Genomic DNA, 17,105 nt, shown 5'->3' with positions numbered 1-17,105 from the left:
GCTGCCAGGACTGCCCGCCCAGCTTGGGACTCCGCGGCGGGTCTGCACACCCGAGGACTCGGTTTGAAACGCCCGCTTATTTATTTTTTTGTTCCCTCGCTAGAAGATTCTATCCTTGTTTGGGCATGAGTGGGGGGCGGCAGTTTGGTGGGACCGGCGGCATTTGTCGTTCCTCCCCACGGGGATAATTCGAGAAGTGCGGTCCGGTTAGGGAGAGAAATCAGGAGAGAAAATGAGAAAGGGAATCCTCGTTTCCCTTCAAAGCTGGACGACCCACTCGCATATCTCCTTTTTGGGAGATTCGCGTGTAACTCAGCACAAACAGGGAATACCCCGGAGTGCGCGCGAGTTCCCGTCCGAGTCTGGAGGGGGAGGCTGAACGTCTGGTCCAGACGGGTGCAGGACGCGGGGGCCAGGCCTCCTGCTGAGGAAGAAGAGGGGGAAGAGGCCGCGCGGGAGGGACTTCTGACACGTGCCACTGTTTTTGTTTTCAAAGAAGGGTACTTAATCGAAACTAGCAATCCCAGGCGGTACAGGGCCCTCCATTGTAGGCAAAGCACCACCTCAATGTAGATTTGGGGCCATACATTGGAAAATAAGACATGAGAGTATGCTCCAATCCACCTTTACTGTTTACTGGACAGCTATTTTGGGTAAGAAAAACAGGGAAAGTTAATGAAGAATTGGCGTTGGTGCGGGGGTGTCTTGTAGGACAATAGAGGAAGGTTAGATGGGTACCTAGTTTCCACCAAAAGTGTACCATTATGGGTTAAAATTGACACCAGTTATTAGAGTATGAGGTCGTTCATGCATGTGAAATGTGATCTCACTATAAAAAAAGACCACCACCGATTGTGTGAAGGCACATTATAAAGAGTACCTGGAGGTGCACACTGGGCAAGTGCAGCCTGGTATGAAAGAGAGTGGGCCTTGATGTCACACAAGCTGGGTTTGAATCCTCCCTCTCCTACCAGTTTACTGTGTGACCTTGGAGAAGTTACCTAGCCCTTCTGTGCCTCAGTTTCCTTTTAGGAACATGGGGATAATGATGATGATAGTGATAATTATACCTGCACTTCATAGTATTGTTTTGAGGACTAAATGGTGTAATTATATATAAAGGTCTTAAAATGGTGTTTGGGACGTAAGTTCTATGTATATATATGGTATTTATAAAACTCCTTTTCTAGTATGTCTGAACTTGTAACCATAAAAGATTACTTTTTGAGATTACTTCTTTAGAGTCTGTTTCTTTACATGCTCTGTCATGCTCTGTCAACCTTTTTTTTTTTTTTTTTTTTTTTTTTTTTTTTTTTTTTTTGAGACAGAGTTTCGCTCTTGTTGCCCAAGTTGGAGTGCAATGGCGCGATCTGGGCTCACTGCAAACTCCGCCCCCCGGGTTCAAGCGATTCTCCTGCCTCAGCCTCCGGAGTAGCTGGGATTACAGGCGCGCGCACACCCCTGCCAGCCGTTTTGATAGCTACCACTAAATACATTTTAAGGTATGGGTATAATACTATGTGCATGTAAAAACTTAACTACACAGATGTTCACTGGAGGGTGAGTTGTAATAATGAATATTGGAAATAGCCTACATTCTTACCACAGGGGACTAAGTAAATTATAGAACATCCAGACAATCTTGTTTATGAAAGAGCATGGGCCTTGATGTCACACAAGCTGGGTTTGAATCCTCCCTCTCCTACCAGTTTAAGCAGCCATTAAAAATAAAAAACATAGAAACAGACTCTATGTTTAAGCAACCATTAAAAATAATTTCTAGAAAGATATTATAGACATCATAATAATGTCTACTAATTATATAAAGCAAACTGTGCCCCAAAACCCCAGCCCACTGCCTGTTTTTACATCCATTTTTACATTTTTTATGGTTGAAAAAAATCAGAAAAATATTTCATGATATGTGAACATTATATAAAATTCGAATGCAGTGTCCATAAAGTTTTATTGGAACCTGGTCACGTTCATTTTTATGGCTGCTTTCATGCTGCCAACGCAGCTTTGATTAGTTACAACAGAAACCTTACAGCCGGCAAAGCCTAAACTGTTTACTGTCTGGCTCTACAGAAGAAGCTTACTGGCCCCTCACATAGAGTATACTTTGTGTCAGGCAGTGTTATAAGTGACTCAGATATATTGTCACCTATTACACGCCCACTGCTTACCTTCAGGATAGGACACCTGTAAGGCATGTAGATCATATAAAGACAGCACGTTTTTATGAAAAGAGCACTGAATTATCGTAAGATTTTGAGTTCTAGCCTTTGACAGAGTCTGTGTTTTCTTTGAGTCTGTGTTCTATAGAAAGTGAAGATTGGAAAACTAATCCCCTCACTATAACCCATCTAGGGTTAAAACCATTATTTATAATGAGTATCTTACTGTATTTGAATTTCTTATCTCAGATGTATGAATAGTAGCTTTATAAAATTCAAAGCAAGAATTCTAGACACAGAAACCAGGATATGGGAATGCGTTAAGCTCCCTGGTCTCCTCCTGCTGGCCACAGAAAGGTCAGATGGAAAGCTTCCGAGCGCTATTTGAAAGTTAATATGAAGCAAGGAGCTAATTTGCACATACATGTAGAATGAAAGGGTAAGAAGCATAAATAACGAAATACAGGGCAGTCTGTCTCCTCTGTAAAAACTCTGGCTAGTGTTAGATTGACATCGTGATTTTTACCTTTATTTCTCCATAGACATCCTAGTCTACTTTTACCAGTTGGATAAAACCTTAATGAGACTTCAAAGTTCAGATACAATAAGTTTTGTGAAAATAAAACAAGATCTGAGGGAGTCACTTGTTTTAAAAGTACTCATATATTGGGAGGCCGAAGAGGGCAGATCACCTGAGGTCAGGAGTTCTAGCCAACATAGTGAAACCCCATTTCTACCAAAAACTACAAAAATTAGCCTGGCATGGTGGTGCATGCCGGTAATCCAGCTACTCTGGAGGCTGAGGGTCAGGAATCGCTTGAACCCGGGAGGCAGAGGTTGCAATCAGCCGAGATCACACCGCTGCACTCCATCCTGGGCAACAGAATGAGACTCTGTCTCAAATAAAAAACAAAAAACAAGTACTCACATAAGTAATCATTATCTTCCTTATCTATAAATCTGCCCATGGTATACATCAGTGTAGATGTTATTTCAACTGTTATTGCTAATTGCATGGAGACTATAGCTACTTCTGATAGTCTCATAGCAGACAGTTCTGGTCATGACTGGTTTCTGAACCTACATTCCTCTCATTAATTGTTGCATTAACCTTTTCAGTGACCAGTTTGAAAACCAACCTCACTGATTGTTTTTACATTTCTTTTGATTTTTAAAAAATTAATGGACTTTTTAAAAGAGCAGTTTAAGTTTACAGATGACTGAGCAGATAGCTTCCCCCATTATTAACACCTTGCATTAGTGTGGTATGTGTGTCACAAAGGGAGAACTCAAATTGATCCACCATTATTAGCAAAGGTCTGTAGTTTCCTTTATGGTTCACTCTTCATGCTGTAGATTCTGCAGGTTTTGCCAAATGTATAATGTCATGTATCTACCATTACAGTATCATACAGAACAATCTCAATCTACTGTGCTCCAGTTCTTCATCCCTCTGTCTATCCTCCTCCCACACCTCTGGCAACCACTGATCTTTTTACTGTCTTCATAGTTTTGCCTTTTCCAAAATATCCTATTGTTGGCGTTATATGATATATTGCCTTTTCAGATTGGCTTCTTTCACTAAGCAGTATGCATTTAAGTTTCCTCCATGTCTTTTTTTTTTTTTAATTTTATTTATTTTTTATTTTTATTTATTTATTTATTTATTTTTTGAGACGGAGTCTCGCTCTGTCGCTCAGGCTGGAGTGCAGTGGCCGGATCTCAGCTCACTGCAAGCTCTGCCTCCCGGGTTCACGCCATTCTCCTGCCTCAGCCTCCCGAGTAGCTGGGACTACAGGCGCCCGCCACCACGCCCGGCTAGTTTTTTGTATTTTTTAGTAGAGACGGGGTTTCACCGTGTTAGCCAGGATGGTCTCGATCTCCTGACCTCGTGATCCGCCCGTCTCGGCCTCCCAAAGTGCTGGGATTACAGGCGTGAGCCACCGCGCCCGGCCGCCTTTTTTTTTTAATGTGATATATCTATATATTGTGAAATGATTAGCACAATCAAATTAGTTGACACATCCATCACCTCAGTTATCATTTTTATGTGTGTAGTGAGAATATGTAAGATCTACTCTCTCAGCAAATTCAGTTATGAAATATAATATGGCTAACTAGAGTCACTACTCCATACATTGAATCCCCAGAGCTTATTCATCTTATAACTGGAAGTTTGTACCCTTTGACCACGTTCTCCCCCAATTTCCCCACTCTTCAGCCCCTGGTAACTGTATTCTCTGTTTCTATGAGTTCAACTTTTTTAGATTCCATGCATGAGTGAGATCATACAACATTTGTCTGTCTCTATCTGACTTATTTCACTTAGTGTAAGCCCTCCATTTTTATTCATGTTACAAATGAAATAATTTCCTTTTATGGCTGGATAATATTTCATTGTGTACATATGCCACATTTTCTTTATCTATTCCTTCCTCAGCGGACACTTACATTGTTTCCCTGTCTTGGCTGTTGTTAATACTGCTGCAATGAACATGGGAGTGCAGACATCTCTTTGAGATACTGATTTTATTTCCTTCAATATATACCTAGAAGGGGGCTTGCTGGATCATATGGTAATTATATTTTTAATTTTTCGAGGAACCTCCATACTGTTTTCCATAATGGCTATACCCAATTTACACTCTCACCAACAATGCACAAGGGCTCCTTTTTCTTCACATTCTGGCCAATACTTGTTATCTCTTGTCTTTTTGATAATAGCCATTCTGACAGGTGTGAGGTGATTATCTCATTGTAGTTTTGATTTGCATTTCTCTGATGATAGTAATGGTGAACACCTTTTCGTGTATCTGTTAGCCATTTGTATGTCTTTGGAAAAATGTCTATTGAAGTCCTTTACCTACTATTTATTTATCTATTTATTGCTATAAATTTCTTACATATTTTGGATATTAACCCCTTATCAGAGGTATGGTTTGCAAATATTTTCTCCCATTCCATAAGTTGCCTTTTCATTTTGTTGAGTGTTTCCTTTGCTGTGCAGAAGCCTTTAAGTTTGATGGAATCCCACTCGTTTGTTTTTGCTTTCGGTATCATATCCAAAAGGTCATGGCCAAGACCAATGTCAAGAATACTTTTTCTTACATTTTATTTTTTATTTTTTGTATTACATTTTCTTCTAGTAGTTTTATGGTTTCATTTAAGTCTTTTTTTTTTTTTTTTTTTTTTTTTTTTTGAGACGGAGTCTCGCTCTGTCGCCTGGGCTGGAGTGCAGTGGCGCGATCTCGGCTCACTGCAAGCTCCGCCTCCCGGGTTCACGCCATTCTCCTGCCTCAGCCTCCCGAGTAGCTGGGACTACAGGCGCCCGCCGCCTCGCCCGGCTAATTTTTTTTTTTTGCATTTTTAGTAGAGACGGGGTTTCACCGTGTTAGCCAGGATGGTCTCGATCTCCTGACCTCGTGATCCGCCCGCCTCGGCCTCCCAAAGTGCTGGGATTACAGGCGTGAGCCACCGCGCCCGGCCTATTTATTTCTTTTAGGTTACCCAATTTGTGGGCATATAATTATTCATAGTAGTGTCTTATGATCTTTTCTGTTTCTGTGGTATCAGTTGTAACCTTCATGTCTTTTTGAGTTTTAATAGCCCATATCTTTTTATTACTGGATGTATCACAGTTCATATATTCATTTACCATTTTAAGGACATCTTGGTTTCTTCCAGTTTTGGCAAATTAGGTCTAAACATATATAAACATTTGTGTGGAGTTTTTTGTGTGCATATATTTTTGACTCATTTGGGTAAATACCTAGGATGATATGGTAAGACTATGTTTAGGTTTGTAAGAAACCTTCCAAACTGTCTTCCAAAGTGGCTGCACCATTTTGCAATCTCACTAGCAATGAATGACAGTTCCTGTTGCTTCACATCTGTACTAACATTTAATACTATCATTTTTTTGTAGGGTGGGGTGGGGAATTCTAGCCATTCTAATAGGTGTGTTTTTTACTTTATAAATTGATTCAATTACTTACTTTGTTCAAAATAACCAAGCAGGTTATGCATTCAACAGATCTATATTTTTGTTAGATAGAAAACTAGAAACAACATCTCAAAGCAAAGGGCCTTAACTTTCGTATTGTTTCACAAGTCCCACCGTCTAAATATTGCAGTGTCCAAATATTGTCCATGTTAAATGCAGGGAGAAACTCCCTAAATAAGTCATGTAACAATTTAATCATTGGATAATAAACTTTTACCAAAAGGCTTCACAGCTCCTAAAAGAAGTGACACACAGGCTGGGTATGGTGGCTTATGCCTGTGACCCCAGCACTTTAGGAGGCTGAGGCAGGCTGTTTGCTTGAGCCCAAAAGTTTGAGACCAGCTTGGGTAACATGGCAAAACCCTATCTCTACAAATGGGCCAGCATGGCGACTTGGTGCCTGTAGTCTCAGTCTGAGCTCCTCACCTCAGCTGAGGGGAGGATCCCTTGAGCCTGGCAAGCTGAGGCTGTAGTGAGCTGTGATCACATAACTGCACTCCAGCAAGGGTGGCAGAGCAAGACCCTATCTCAAAAAACAAACAAAACACAATGGAAAAAAAAACACACGCGGCCGGGCACGGTGGCTCACACCTGTAATCCCAGCACTGTTGGAGGCTGAGGCGGGCGGATCACGAAGTCAAGAGATCGATACCATCCTGGCCAACACAGTGAAACCCTGTCTCTACTAAAAATACAAAAATTAGCTGGGCGTGGTGGTGCACGCCTGTAGTCCCAGCTACTCGGGAGGCTGAGGCAGGAGAATTGCTTGAACCCAGGAGGTGGAGGTTGCAGTGAGCTGAGATCGCGCCACTATACTCCAACCTGGCAACAGAGCAAGACTCAGTCTCAAAAAAAAAAAAAAAAAAAAACCCACACACACAACCAAAATTTTAAAAAGTGACCCCAAACTTTGAGAAGATAGTGAATTATGAAGGCAGTTCAAAGAGTGGTAGCTTTGGAATTAGCAGCTGGATTTGAACAATAGTTTTGTATTTAATAAGCTGTATGTATATTCAGATAATTACCTCTTCTGAGACTCAGTTTACTTGTCTATAAAACTGAGAAAATAACTCATAGTTACCAAGATGATTTTGACTTTTAGAGATTGTTTTTTAAAATGCCTGGCATCTAGTTCTTGGTAGCATAATTGTGTATCTCTTGTATCCCCCAATAGTGCCCTGCACATGGTTCAAATTCATAAAAATTATTTGAATTCTAGTTTAATTGTTTAATGGAAATGAATTTGAATCATCAAAATTCCCTAGTCTGAAGAAATAGTTAAACTATCCTGTGAACACATGAAGTAGCTAAAATGTAGTTTCATTTTTCTATGTATTTGCCTGTTTTAAATAGATGGAATACAGAATATGCAAGGTATTTTAAATGAAACTTGCTTATACATTATAAGACTTTGATGCATGCTAAAATTTCCAGTAGTTTGGGATTTCCCTGGAATAGCCAGCAGATCATGAGATCAGGAGATCTAGACCATCCTGGCTAACATGGTGAGACCCCGTCTCTACTAAAAATACAAAAAATTAGCTGGGCATGGTGGTGGGCGCCTGTAGTCCCAGCTACTTGGGAGGCTGAGGCAGGAGAATGGCGTGAACCCGGGAGGCAGAGCTTGCAGTGAGCTGACATTGTGCCACTGCACGCCAGCCTAGGCAACAGAGCGAGACTCCGTCTCAAAAAAAAAAAAAAAAAAGATATTGGCTTCAAAAGCAAACTCATGAAATATGCAACAGTCTAGATTGTAGAAACTGGACAGTTGGCAGAGCTAAGTTACAGTAATTCACCATCTTGGGGTTGGCAGAAATGTGTATACAGTAACTATATTGTCAGAAACCAGAGCCCTGATCTCCCCTCTGTCTATTCTTTTTCACATAGCTTTTCTTCTAAAACAGAAGAATTACATTTGTTAATATTTGTTTTAAATATTAATAATAACAAAGGCCATAGATGAAGCATTTCATAGGATTTCCTAATCCTTTTGGAAATTGTTTCAAAGAGAAGGAAATTATTATAAGTAACCAGGCATAACAAAATCATGTTTTAAATACAAAAGGTAAGTATGAAAAGAGGATCAGAGAAGTGACCCTGAATTCCACTCAATTGCCTAAGAAGCTTCAACCTGTAACCAGAAGGATTCAATCTCTGGGCCAGATTGGATCCTCAAAACAAAACTGGATCAGGGGCCTAGGCAGATACCCCTAATGTCTGGCACCAGCTATAGTGACAACCTCGCTTGTCTTTTGTTCTTTCCCTGTTGGGAACTTCTAGGAATTTACAGACCTATAAAGCCCAGCTATAAATCTCAAGCATGTCCACTTTCAGAGAAGAAAAATGCCAACAACCACCATTTAGTCTCTGAGGACAACACTTTTAAAGGTACCATTTTATTTAGTGTGTAAGCAGCTGCTTTATATGAGGTATTTAGTGGTTAGAAAGGAAAACTTCTTAATGGTAGAAAAATAACTTTTGGCAATTTTTAATAGTATGTAATTTAGTGGTATAGATAAGATTTTGATTGGTTGGAAATGAAGCTATAGGCTGGGCACAGTGGCTCACACCTGTAATCCCAGCACTTTGGGAGGCCAAGGTGGGTGGATCACCTGAGGTCAGGAGGTTGAGACCAGCCTGGCCAACATGGTGAAACCTAGTCTCTACTAAAAATACAAAACTTAGCCAGGTGCGGTGGCAGGCACCTATAATCCCAGCTACTCAGGAAGCTGAGGCAGAAGAATTGCTGAACCCAGGAGGCAGAGGTTGCAGTAAGCTGAGATCTTATCACTGCACTCCAGCCATGGTGACAAAGTGAGACTAGTCTCAAAAAAAAAAAAAAAAAAAAAGAAAGTGAGGCCGTGTAAGGACTTTTAATCTATATCTGGTGAAAACAGAACTTTCAATTATCATAGAGTTTCTACTATGTGACATAGAGTTCTGTATCATTCTTTTATACAATTAATCCTCCAAAAAGGCTGGTTTGGGAGGCAAATGTGAGGCCTGATAATAGCCAGCCAAGTAATTTGACATAAGGCTAGAAACAAAAACCCAAAGCAGCACATCATAAAGATGAAATAATAAAATAAAGTTGGGAATAATGACGCTGCCATCCAGCGTTAATTGATGTGCAAAAACACTCAGTTCCCAGGAGAAAAGAATTACTTAAATGCAAATTTTTATTATTCTACTACTTAAATTGTAATAAATTCATGAAAATAAGACACCTCTCTAGTTTAATACATATATAACACCTAATAAAATATTTATGAGCCACATCCAGCAGTTTTATCATTTTGCATAAAAAATTGGTAAACATGATGAAACATTTCTCTAGTCCAAGGTCAAACATATTTGATATAATTTAGAACCACACAAAGTGATTGCAAATGCTATTTAGTTTGAAAACGATAGGCACCCTCACTCCCATGAAAGAACAAAAAGATCATGCTTTGAAAAAGATTTTAGAGCCACTGAATCTCTTTTTAGAGTATGGGAAGAATAGAAATACTTTTGATGGAGCAGTTTCTGACAGAAGATGATTTGGGTTTACATGAGATATACAGGACTATTATGCAGTTTTACTGCATGCCACAACATAGGATTTCTTAATATCTTTTACATCAGCCATACTAAGTCATCTGAGGAGAAGTGTATGAATATATTATAAGCTCAGAAAATGGCATCTAAAAGCAATAGAGCATTACAGTGTGAATCAGGAAATTTTTCATGTTTTAAAGGTTTCAAATGACTTGGTTTAATAAATAAATAAAACATAATACCCAGAAAATTGATGTTGAATGGGAAAAATAAAACAGGAAATATTGCTATTAATGACTTGGCATTCAGTACTTACATTATTGATGACTTAACATGCTGGCATGTGATTCCCAGTTGTTTTAAGGTGACACTACAGATGTGTGATTCCCTAGAGCCATTTTTCTCTATCTCTGTTATGGCCTTTATCACTTGCTACCTTTTACATATTTATGTAAAAGTCTTTTTCTCCCTCTAGGTCGGAAGTTTCTGGAGGATAAGAAGTATATCTGATTTATCTTTCATATCTCCATGGTGCTTAGCACGTGATTTACATATATTTGGAACTCTGTAAATTCTCCAATAGAAGAAACAGTAAACCTTTTTTAAAATTGTGTTTTACAAGTTAAATTATTATGAATGGGGAAAACAGTAGAAGAAATGTATACCAATATGTTAATAGAAATTGGGTTACGATAGTGGAATGATTGTCTTTTCTTTTTTCTATTCTAACTTGTTTATAATACATTATTTTTCTTTTTTTTTTTTTTTTGATGGAGTCTCACTCTGTCACCCAGGCTGGACTGCAGTGGTGCAATCTCAGCTCACTGCAAGCTCTGCCTCCCGGGTTCATGCCATTCTCCTGCCTCAGTCTCCCGAGTAGCTGGGACTACAGGCGCCTGCCACTGCGCCCAGCTAATTTTTTGTATTTTTAGTAGAGACGGGGTTTCACCATGGTCTCGATCTCCTGACTTTGTGATCCACCCACCTCGGCCTCCCAAAGGGCTGGGATTACAGGCGTGAGCCACCGCGTCTGGCCATTATTTTTCTAATAGAGAGAATAAATAACAAAGTGACACTTAATATTCTACCAGGTTATATTACTTTATTAGAATTATGGTGACCCCTCACCATGACAATGACACCCCACCCCACTGCCCACCCTCACACTCCCCATCACCAACGTCCGCTTCTCCCCTGTCCTGTCTAGCTGATTAATGATGGAACAGGAACAACTCGGAAAAGATCGGTTTGGAAGGAGTGGAAAGAGACGGTGGAGCGGAGGGAAGGTTTAACCCTGAGATTCATTCAGAATTCATTCATTCATTCAGAAACACGGAGTGGTCTAATGGGTGGGAAATGCTTCGGGTCAGACCATAGCAGTAGGGGAAGAATGCAGAGGCCTCCAAGTCAGAGGCAGCAGCAGAGCCAACTACACTCTAGGGGCCATCAGCCCAGATACCCAGAGACCAACTACCCAAGCAACATTGTGTTCGATCCAGGGAGGAATTAGGAGTTCAAGATCACCCTGGGCAACATAGCAAGACCCCATCTCTTAAAAAAATATTAGCAGGGCGTAGTGGCACATACCATGGTAGTCGCAGCTACTTGGGAGGCTGAGGTGGGAGGGTCACTTGAGCCTGGGAGTTCTAGGCTGCAGTGAGCCGTGGTCATGCCACTGCACTCCATCCTGGGTGATGGAGTGAGACCTCTTTGCAAAAGTAAATAAATAATTTAATTAAGAAGAATAAACTATAACTGCCTAAAATGGCAAGAAACATCTTTTTAAAACATTTAACAATTGTTATGGGTACATAATAGTTGTATATATTTCTGGGGTACATGTGGTATTTGATACAGGTATACAGTGTGTAATGATTGAGTCAGGGTAATTGGAATACCTGTCACCTCAAACATTTATCATTTTTTTGCATTGGGAACATTATAATTCTACTCTTTTGGTTATTAAAAATATGCAATAATTTGTTAACTATAGTCACCCTATGTATTGTGCTACTGAATACTAGATCTTATTCATTCTATCTAATGGTATTTTTGTATCCATTAACGATTCCACTTCATACCCCCTTTATCCACTACCCTTCTCAGTATCTAGTCACCATCATTCTACTTTCTATTTCCATGAATTCAGTTTCTTTTTTTTTCAGCTCCCACAAATGAGTGAGAACATGCAATATTTGTCTCTCTGTACCTGGCTTATTTCACTTAAAATATTGTCCTCCAGTTCCATCTATGTCATTGGAAATGACAGTATTTCATTATTTTCTGTGGCTGAAAATTGTGTTTGTATACCACAACCTCTCACCACATCTCCCACTTGCCAGCAACTACTCTCCCAGATACTCTTCTCTTTTTATTAATGAAGAATTGTCCACATTTCTGTTTAAGGCCACTGGATCCCATCACCTGCTCAAGGTCATCACTCCCGCAGTTCACTCCTCACTTCTGGATCATTTCCATCTGCATGCAAATGTGCCATGTTATCTGAAAATCAGTAACAATCCCCTCTCTTGACCCCACTTTCTGCCCAGGCTGTTGACCATTTCTGTTTCGGTTCACATCAAAACTCCTTGAAAACCTTACCTACCCTCACTGTTCCAACTTCGTGCCTCTCATTCTCCTTCAGCCTGCTTTAGTCAAGTTTTCGTTCCTGCTCACTCCACCAAAACTGCTCTTGTTAAGTTCCCCCATGACTTCCATGTTGCTTAACCCAGTGGTTCATTCTCAGGCCTCTCAGCCACATCTGAGACAGTTCCATCACTCCCTTCTCCCAGAAATTCTCTTTGCTTGGCTTCCAGGATCCCAGGCTCTCCTGATTTTCTTTCCACCTCATTGGCTGCTCCTCCTCAAATCCTTTGCTGACTCTTCCCCATCTCTTTGTTCCCTTAAAAATGGAGTGCTCCAAGGCAAGCCTTCAGACCATTTTTCTTCTGAATCTACACTCACTCTTGGCCATCTCATGGAGACTAATGGCTTTAAACACCATGTATATGCTAAATACTCCCAAAGCTGTCTAGAGCCCAGACTTTTCTTTGGAACTCCAGGCTCTTATCTCCAGCTATCTACTCTATTTCAGTGTCTAGCAGGCATCTCACTCTTAATCCTCATTTTACTTTCCAAGTTCACTCTTTTTTCTCCTCCCCCTAGTCTATTCTCAGCAGGCTAGCCATAGTGATCCTATTAAAACATGGGGCAGATCATATCACTATTCTACTTCAGACCCTACAATGGCTTCTGGTCACTCTTAGAAAAAAATCAGAATCCTTACCATGACTTATTTAGGCCTTACCCAGTCCGCCCACAGTTAGTTTCTGTTCATTCTGTGCCAGCCACGCTAGCCTTCCAGCTGCTCCTGGAACAGGCCAGTCATGCTCATGCCTAAGGGCCTGCTCAGTTGCTATCCCCTTTGCCAAATTGCTCTTCCCCCGGATATCTGCGTGGATTCTTCCATTGCCTCTTTCAGGTCTTCATTCAAACATTCCTTCTTGTGGAGGCTTTCCTTGACCACCCGATGAAAATTGCAATGCCCTTTCTTACCCATCTTCTCTATTTTATCACTCCCCTTGGTACTATCACCTTCTAAATATAGGTTTTTTTCTGATTTACTTTATTATGTCTCCCACATCCCCAGAATGTAAGCTCTATGAGGGGTGGGATCTCCATCTGTTACCTGATGTATCCCCATGCCCAGGTCAGCACCTAGAGCCATAGAAGGTGCTCAATATACACTTGTTAAATATCTGATAATGTATCAGAGAATATAGGCTGCATGTGATCTTCAGAAAACCAGTTTTCCAGAGGAAGGGATCAGATCTGCAACTAGGGTTCTTTCTTAAATTCACAAAGCTGAAGCACTTGCTGTGAGGCAGACCCTTGTGTTTGTGTGATGGGCTGTGCAGTCCCGGTGAACCCTCGCTGCCCATTCACACCACTGAAAGCTCTTTCCGCTGAACACCTGAAACTGAAACACCATGCAACATTTTTACTATTGGTTTAGGAGTACTCTTTTAGTAATGATCAGGCAGCTTTGTTTTCCACGAAATGCTTCTTTTTAAATGTTATTTTATTTTGTAGCAATAAAATAGGCTTCAAGATTCACATATTATCTCTTGCATTTATTCTACTTTTTAGTCATATCAAGTAACTGCACATTTAAAATAAATAATTGCTGCCCACCACAGTAATACATCTTGCTTTCACTGGAGGTTGTAGCAAAAAAGTGAATTCTGGAAATGCTTATGTGGACAGTAGCAACCCACCCTGAAGCTGAGAATACTTGCTGGCTGCTTCTTGAGAAGCAACCGCTGAGTCTATAGGGCAAGACAATGCATTTGAGTAAATGTGAGAAAAGAATTGAGAATGTGGAATTTCATTCTCCCAGTTTTGATGCAGAAAAGGGCAAACTGCCCATAGTTATCCACCCCCTCCTCAATTATAACAATAAGAAATACAAGAAAAATTTGTAAAATTTATTTACAATGCAGTTGTTGAAAGGAATAAAACAGTTAGCAATGGTATCTGACTTCTGAATTTGATTTATAAAAATATTAGGGAGCTCTTTTTTTTTGTATTTTCCTATTTCATTTGGGGAATGATGAAGAGAGAGTCTTTTTTTATACTTATAAATTTCAGACTTTGATGTCATTTATCACAGTATCGTCTGGAATTCCGAAAATGTTGTGTCAGGGGTGATCTGCGTATTTCTGGACTTGACATTTGATAGAAGTTGGGTAGCCGAATATCATAGTGATATCTTTTTCCTATATATACCCTGTCATTCAAGGCATAGAGTTTATCTGCAATGTCACTGCCAATTAGCACTGAAAACAAGCGGGAGATATAACGATGCTGAGCAAAGAGCAGATACAATTTCTTTCTCCTCCAAGACACATATCGACAATCAGTTTCTGCAGTGAGGGTTACCTAGAAAACATAAAACCACACATAAACAGATGTGGAAGCAAGAAAACTTCTGCCACATTTTTTCTACCCCAAATGTTAAATTAATTTCACCTGCTGCCTTTTTTAGGTTGAAAAAGCCCACTGACCTACTATATTGCAAAAATCGAAACTATAAAATTTGTTACTACATATATAATTTATAATATGAATAATCAAAATGTTCTAGCCATCTTCAATCTATCTGTTTTTCTAAGTTCCAGTATCTATATTTCTTTTATTGAAGGGAGAACTACTTGATATTTTTTAAAAAAAAGTTGGCTAATGTTACAGAAATATTTCCAAGTCAATTCTGAAGACTGCGGACATTTAACCCTAATGCAGTTTCTGTAGTAGAAAATAGAATGTATATACCTAATTTGCATACATACTTGAGTTTGCTGCATACACACATATATTTATAAGAAAACTGTGTAACGAAATAAATGAAACCTGCTGAAATGATTATCTTTCAAAACTGCCAGACGTGGCAGCAGAGTAATGACAGTTAGTTTAGCATTCTGTTGCTGGAAAACAAGTGAAATCCACTGGCATTTTAAATTTTAAAAATCATTTATTTTTTAATAAGAGCAGTTTTTGTTCTTGATGTTTTCTAGACTGTCGCATTAGCAGTGTTTAGTCAAATCTCAATTATATTTCAATTCCTAAATATGCAGTTATGCAAAGTATAGCTTAAAGTATTGATCACAGCCTCCTTTCTGTCATATGTAGCACCTGCTCTTCTCATCACTGGACCTATAAAGTGGCATTAATCATCAGGAGTCCACCAGAATTGGGAAGTCATGTATGCTGCAAAGTGCATTCCAAAGTCTTAAAATATTCTTGCCTTATCCACTGTTCTGTTTGGTTACCTATTATTAAACAAACATCTGTTTGAAAGAGGGAGTGCTAACTGTGTGGTCTGGTATCCCTTACCTGAAAAATGCCTTCCTCTGTGGGTCTCAGTGAATCCCACTCAGGAGAATCCAGGAACTGAAGGGGGAAAATGTAATGCAGAAATTCGCCATCAACTGTCACTCTGATCCTATCAAAACACAGGAACAACTTTTATAAGGGAAAGAGAAAGACAGCACATAATTGGGGAGGGGTAGGGGGTAGAGGAAGTGTATTTCAGATCCCTGATGACTCTTTTGCCCCTTACGATTTTGAAAGGCAAATATTAAATTCATACATTATAATAAGTGACATAATATCCTGTGAGATTCATGTTCTCATGTTCCTTACACAGTCAGGATTCTGGAATATTGAGTGAAATTCAGAAAACGCATCAAGTTGTACATTTATGATATATATCTATTTATGCATGCATATTATGCTTCAATAAAACGTTTTAATGGACTCTGTCAGATTTTACATTAAGCAGGGAAACATTTAAGAACATAGAGGAGTTCTGCAAGTACCTCTGTCAACCAAATTTTTATTTATTTTTTGAGACGGAGTCTCACTCTGTTGCCCAGCGTGGAGTGCAGTGGCATGATCTTGGCTCCCTGCAACCTCCTCCTCCCAGGTTGAAGCGATTCTCATGCCTCAGCCTCCTGAGTAGCTGGGATTACAAGCGTGTACCACGATGTCCAGCTAAGTTTTTTGTATTTTTAGTAGAGATGGGGTTTCACCATGTTGGCCAGGCTGGTCTCGAACTCCTGACCTCAAGTGATCCACTAGCCTTGGCCTCCCAAAGTCCTGGGATTACAGGTATGAGCCACCACGCTTGGCCTGTAAGCCAAAGTTTCAACTTTTTGAAAACCATGAGTAATCCCACTATTGTTTCCTCTCCCAAACTTTGTTTTCAAAGTTTATTTTATTTTTGAGATAGTGTCTCGTTCTGTTGCTTAGGCTGGAGTGTAGTGGCACGATCTCAGCTCACTGCAACCTCCGCCTCCCACCCAGGCTCAAGCAATTATCCTGCCTCACCCTCCTGAGTAGCTGGGACTACAGGCACATACCACCATGCCTGGATAATTTTGTTTTTGTATTTTTAGTAGAGATGGGAGTTTCACAATGTTGGCCAGGGTGGTCTTGAACCGCTGACCTCAGGTGATTATCCTGCCTCGGCCTCCCAAAGTGCTGGGATTATAGGTGTGAGCCACCACACCTGGCCTGTTTTCAAAGTTTAGATTTCTATGTATGTGCCTGAAGTGTCCCCCTAGCCTGTTTCTTATGGGCAATTGCTAGAATTTACTGAAGAAAAAAAGATAATAATAAAATTTAAATGTTCTCTGTTACTTAAAAGAATGCCCTATCAAAGAGTCTTTAAAATACTTTGCACGGCAATATAAGCATTCTATTAATTCAAGCTGACATCATCCTCTTCTTGACTTTCAGTAATTATCTAGGAAACAAATACCATATCCAGATAAACAAATTCATACTTTAATTTTAAGATTCATGTAATTTGATGTCTAAGATGA

The 17,105-nt window shown here is 39.9% G+C and overlaps 1 protein-coding gene and 1 long non-coding RNA gene across 5 annotated transcripts in view; one reads left to right on the top strand and one right to left on the bottom strand.

Moving 5' to 3' along the window:
• Positions 1-67: 67 nt before the first annotated feature.
• Positions 68-15,614, top strand: LOC105478781 (uncharacterized). 3 transcript variants are annotated; one of them, XR_011623496.1, is made up of 4 exons: positions 68-653; positions 1,329-1,502; positions 8,461-8,568; positions 15,409-15,614. It is a non-coding gene; the product is annotated as an uncharacterized lncRNA (long non-coding RNA). The 3 variants fall into 3 exon arrangements; XR_011623497.1 differs by lacking the exon at positions 15,409-15,614 and adding an exon at positions 10,196-10,414; XR_011623495.1 differs by lacking the exon at positions 8,461-8,568.
• LOC105478782 (popeye domain cAMP effector 3) overlaps positions 14,187-17,105 on the bottom strand; it is a 23,171-nt gene continuing 20,252 nt past the window's right edge. For both annotated transcript variants that reach the window (XM_071096672.1, XM_071096673.1), the window contains 2 exons: positions 15,613-15,721; positions 14,187-14,661 (listed from right to left, as the gene is read on the bottom strand). In XM_071096672.1, coding sequence (XP_070952773.1) covers positions 14,380-14,661; positions 15,613-15,721 — 391 coding nt within the window. In that variant the 3' untranslated portion in view covers positions 14,187-14,379. The remainder of the gene's footprint in view (positions 14,662-15,612; positions 15,722-17,105) is intronic.

The sequence above is a fragment of the Macaca nemestrina genome, chromosome 5, assembly GCF_043159975.1.
Source record: "Macaca nemestrina isolate mMacNem1 chromosome 5, mMacNem.hap1, whole genome shotgun sequence".
In the NCBI taxonomy this organism is placed as follows: Eukaryota; Metazoa; Chordata; class Mammalia; order Primates; family Cercopithecidae; genus Macaca; species Macaca nemestrina.
The sequence above is the reverse complement of the archived record's forward strand: the minus strand, read 5'-3'. Positions and strand labels throughout refer to the sequence as shown.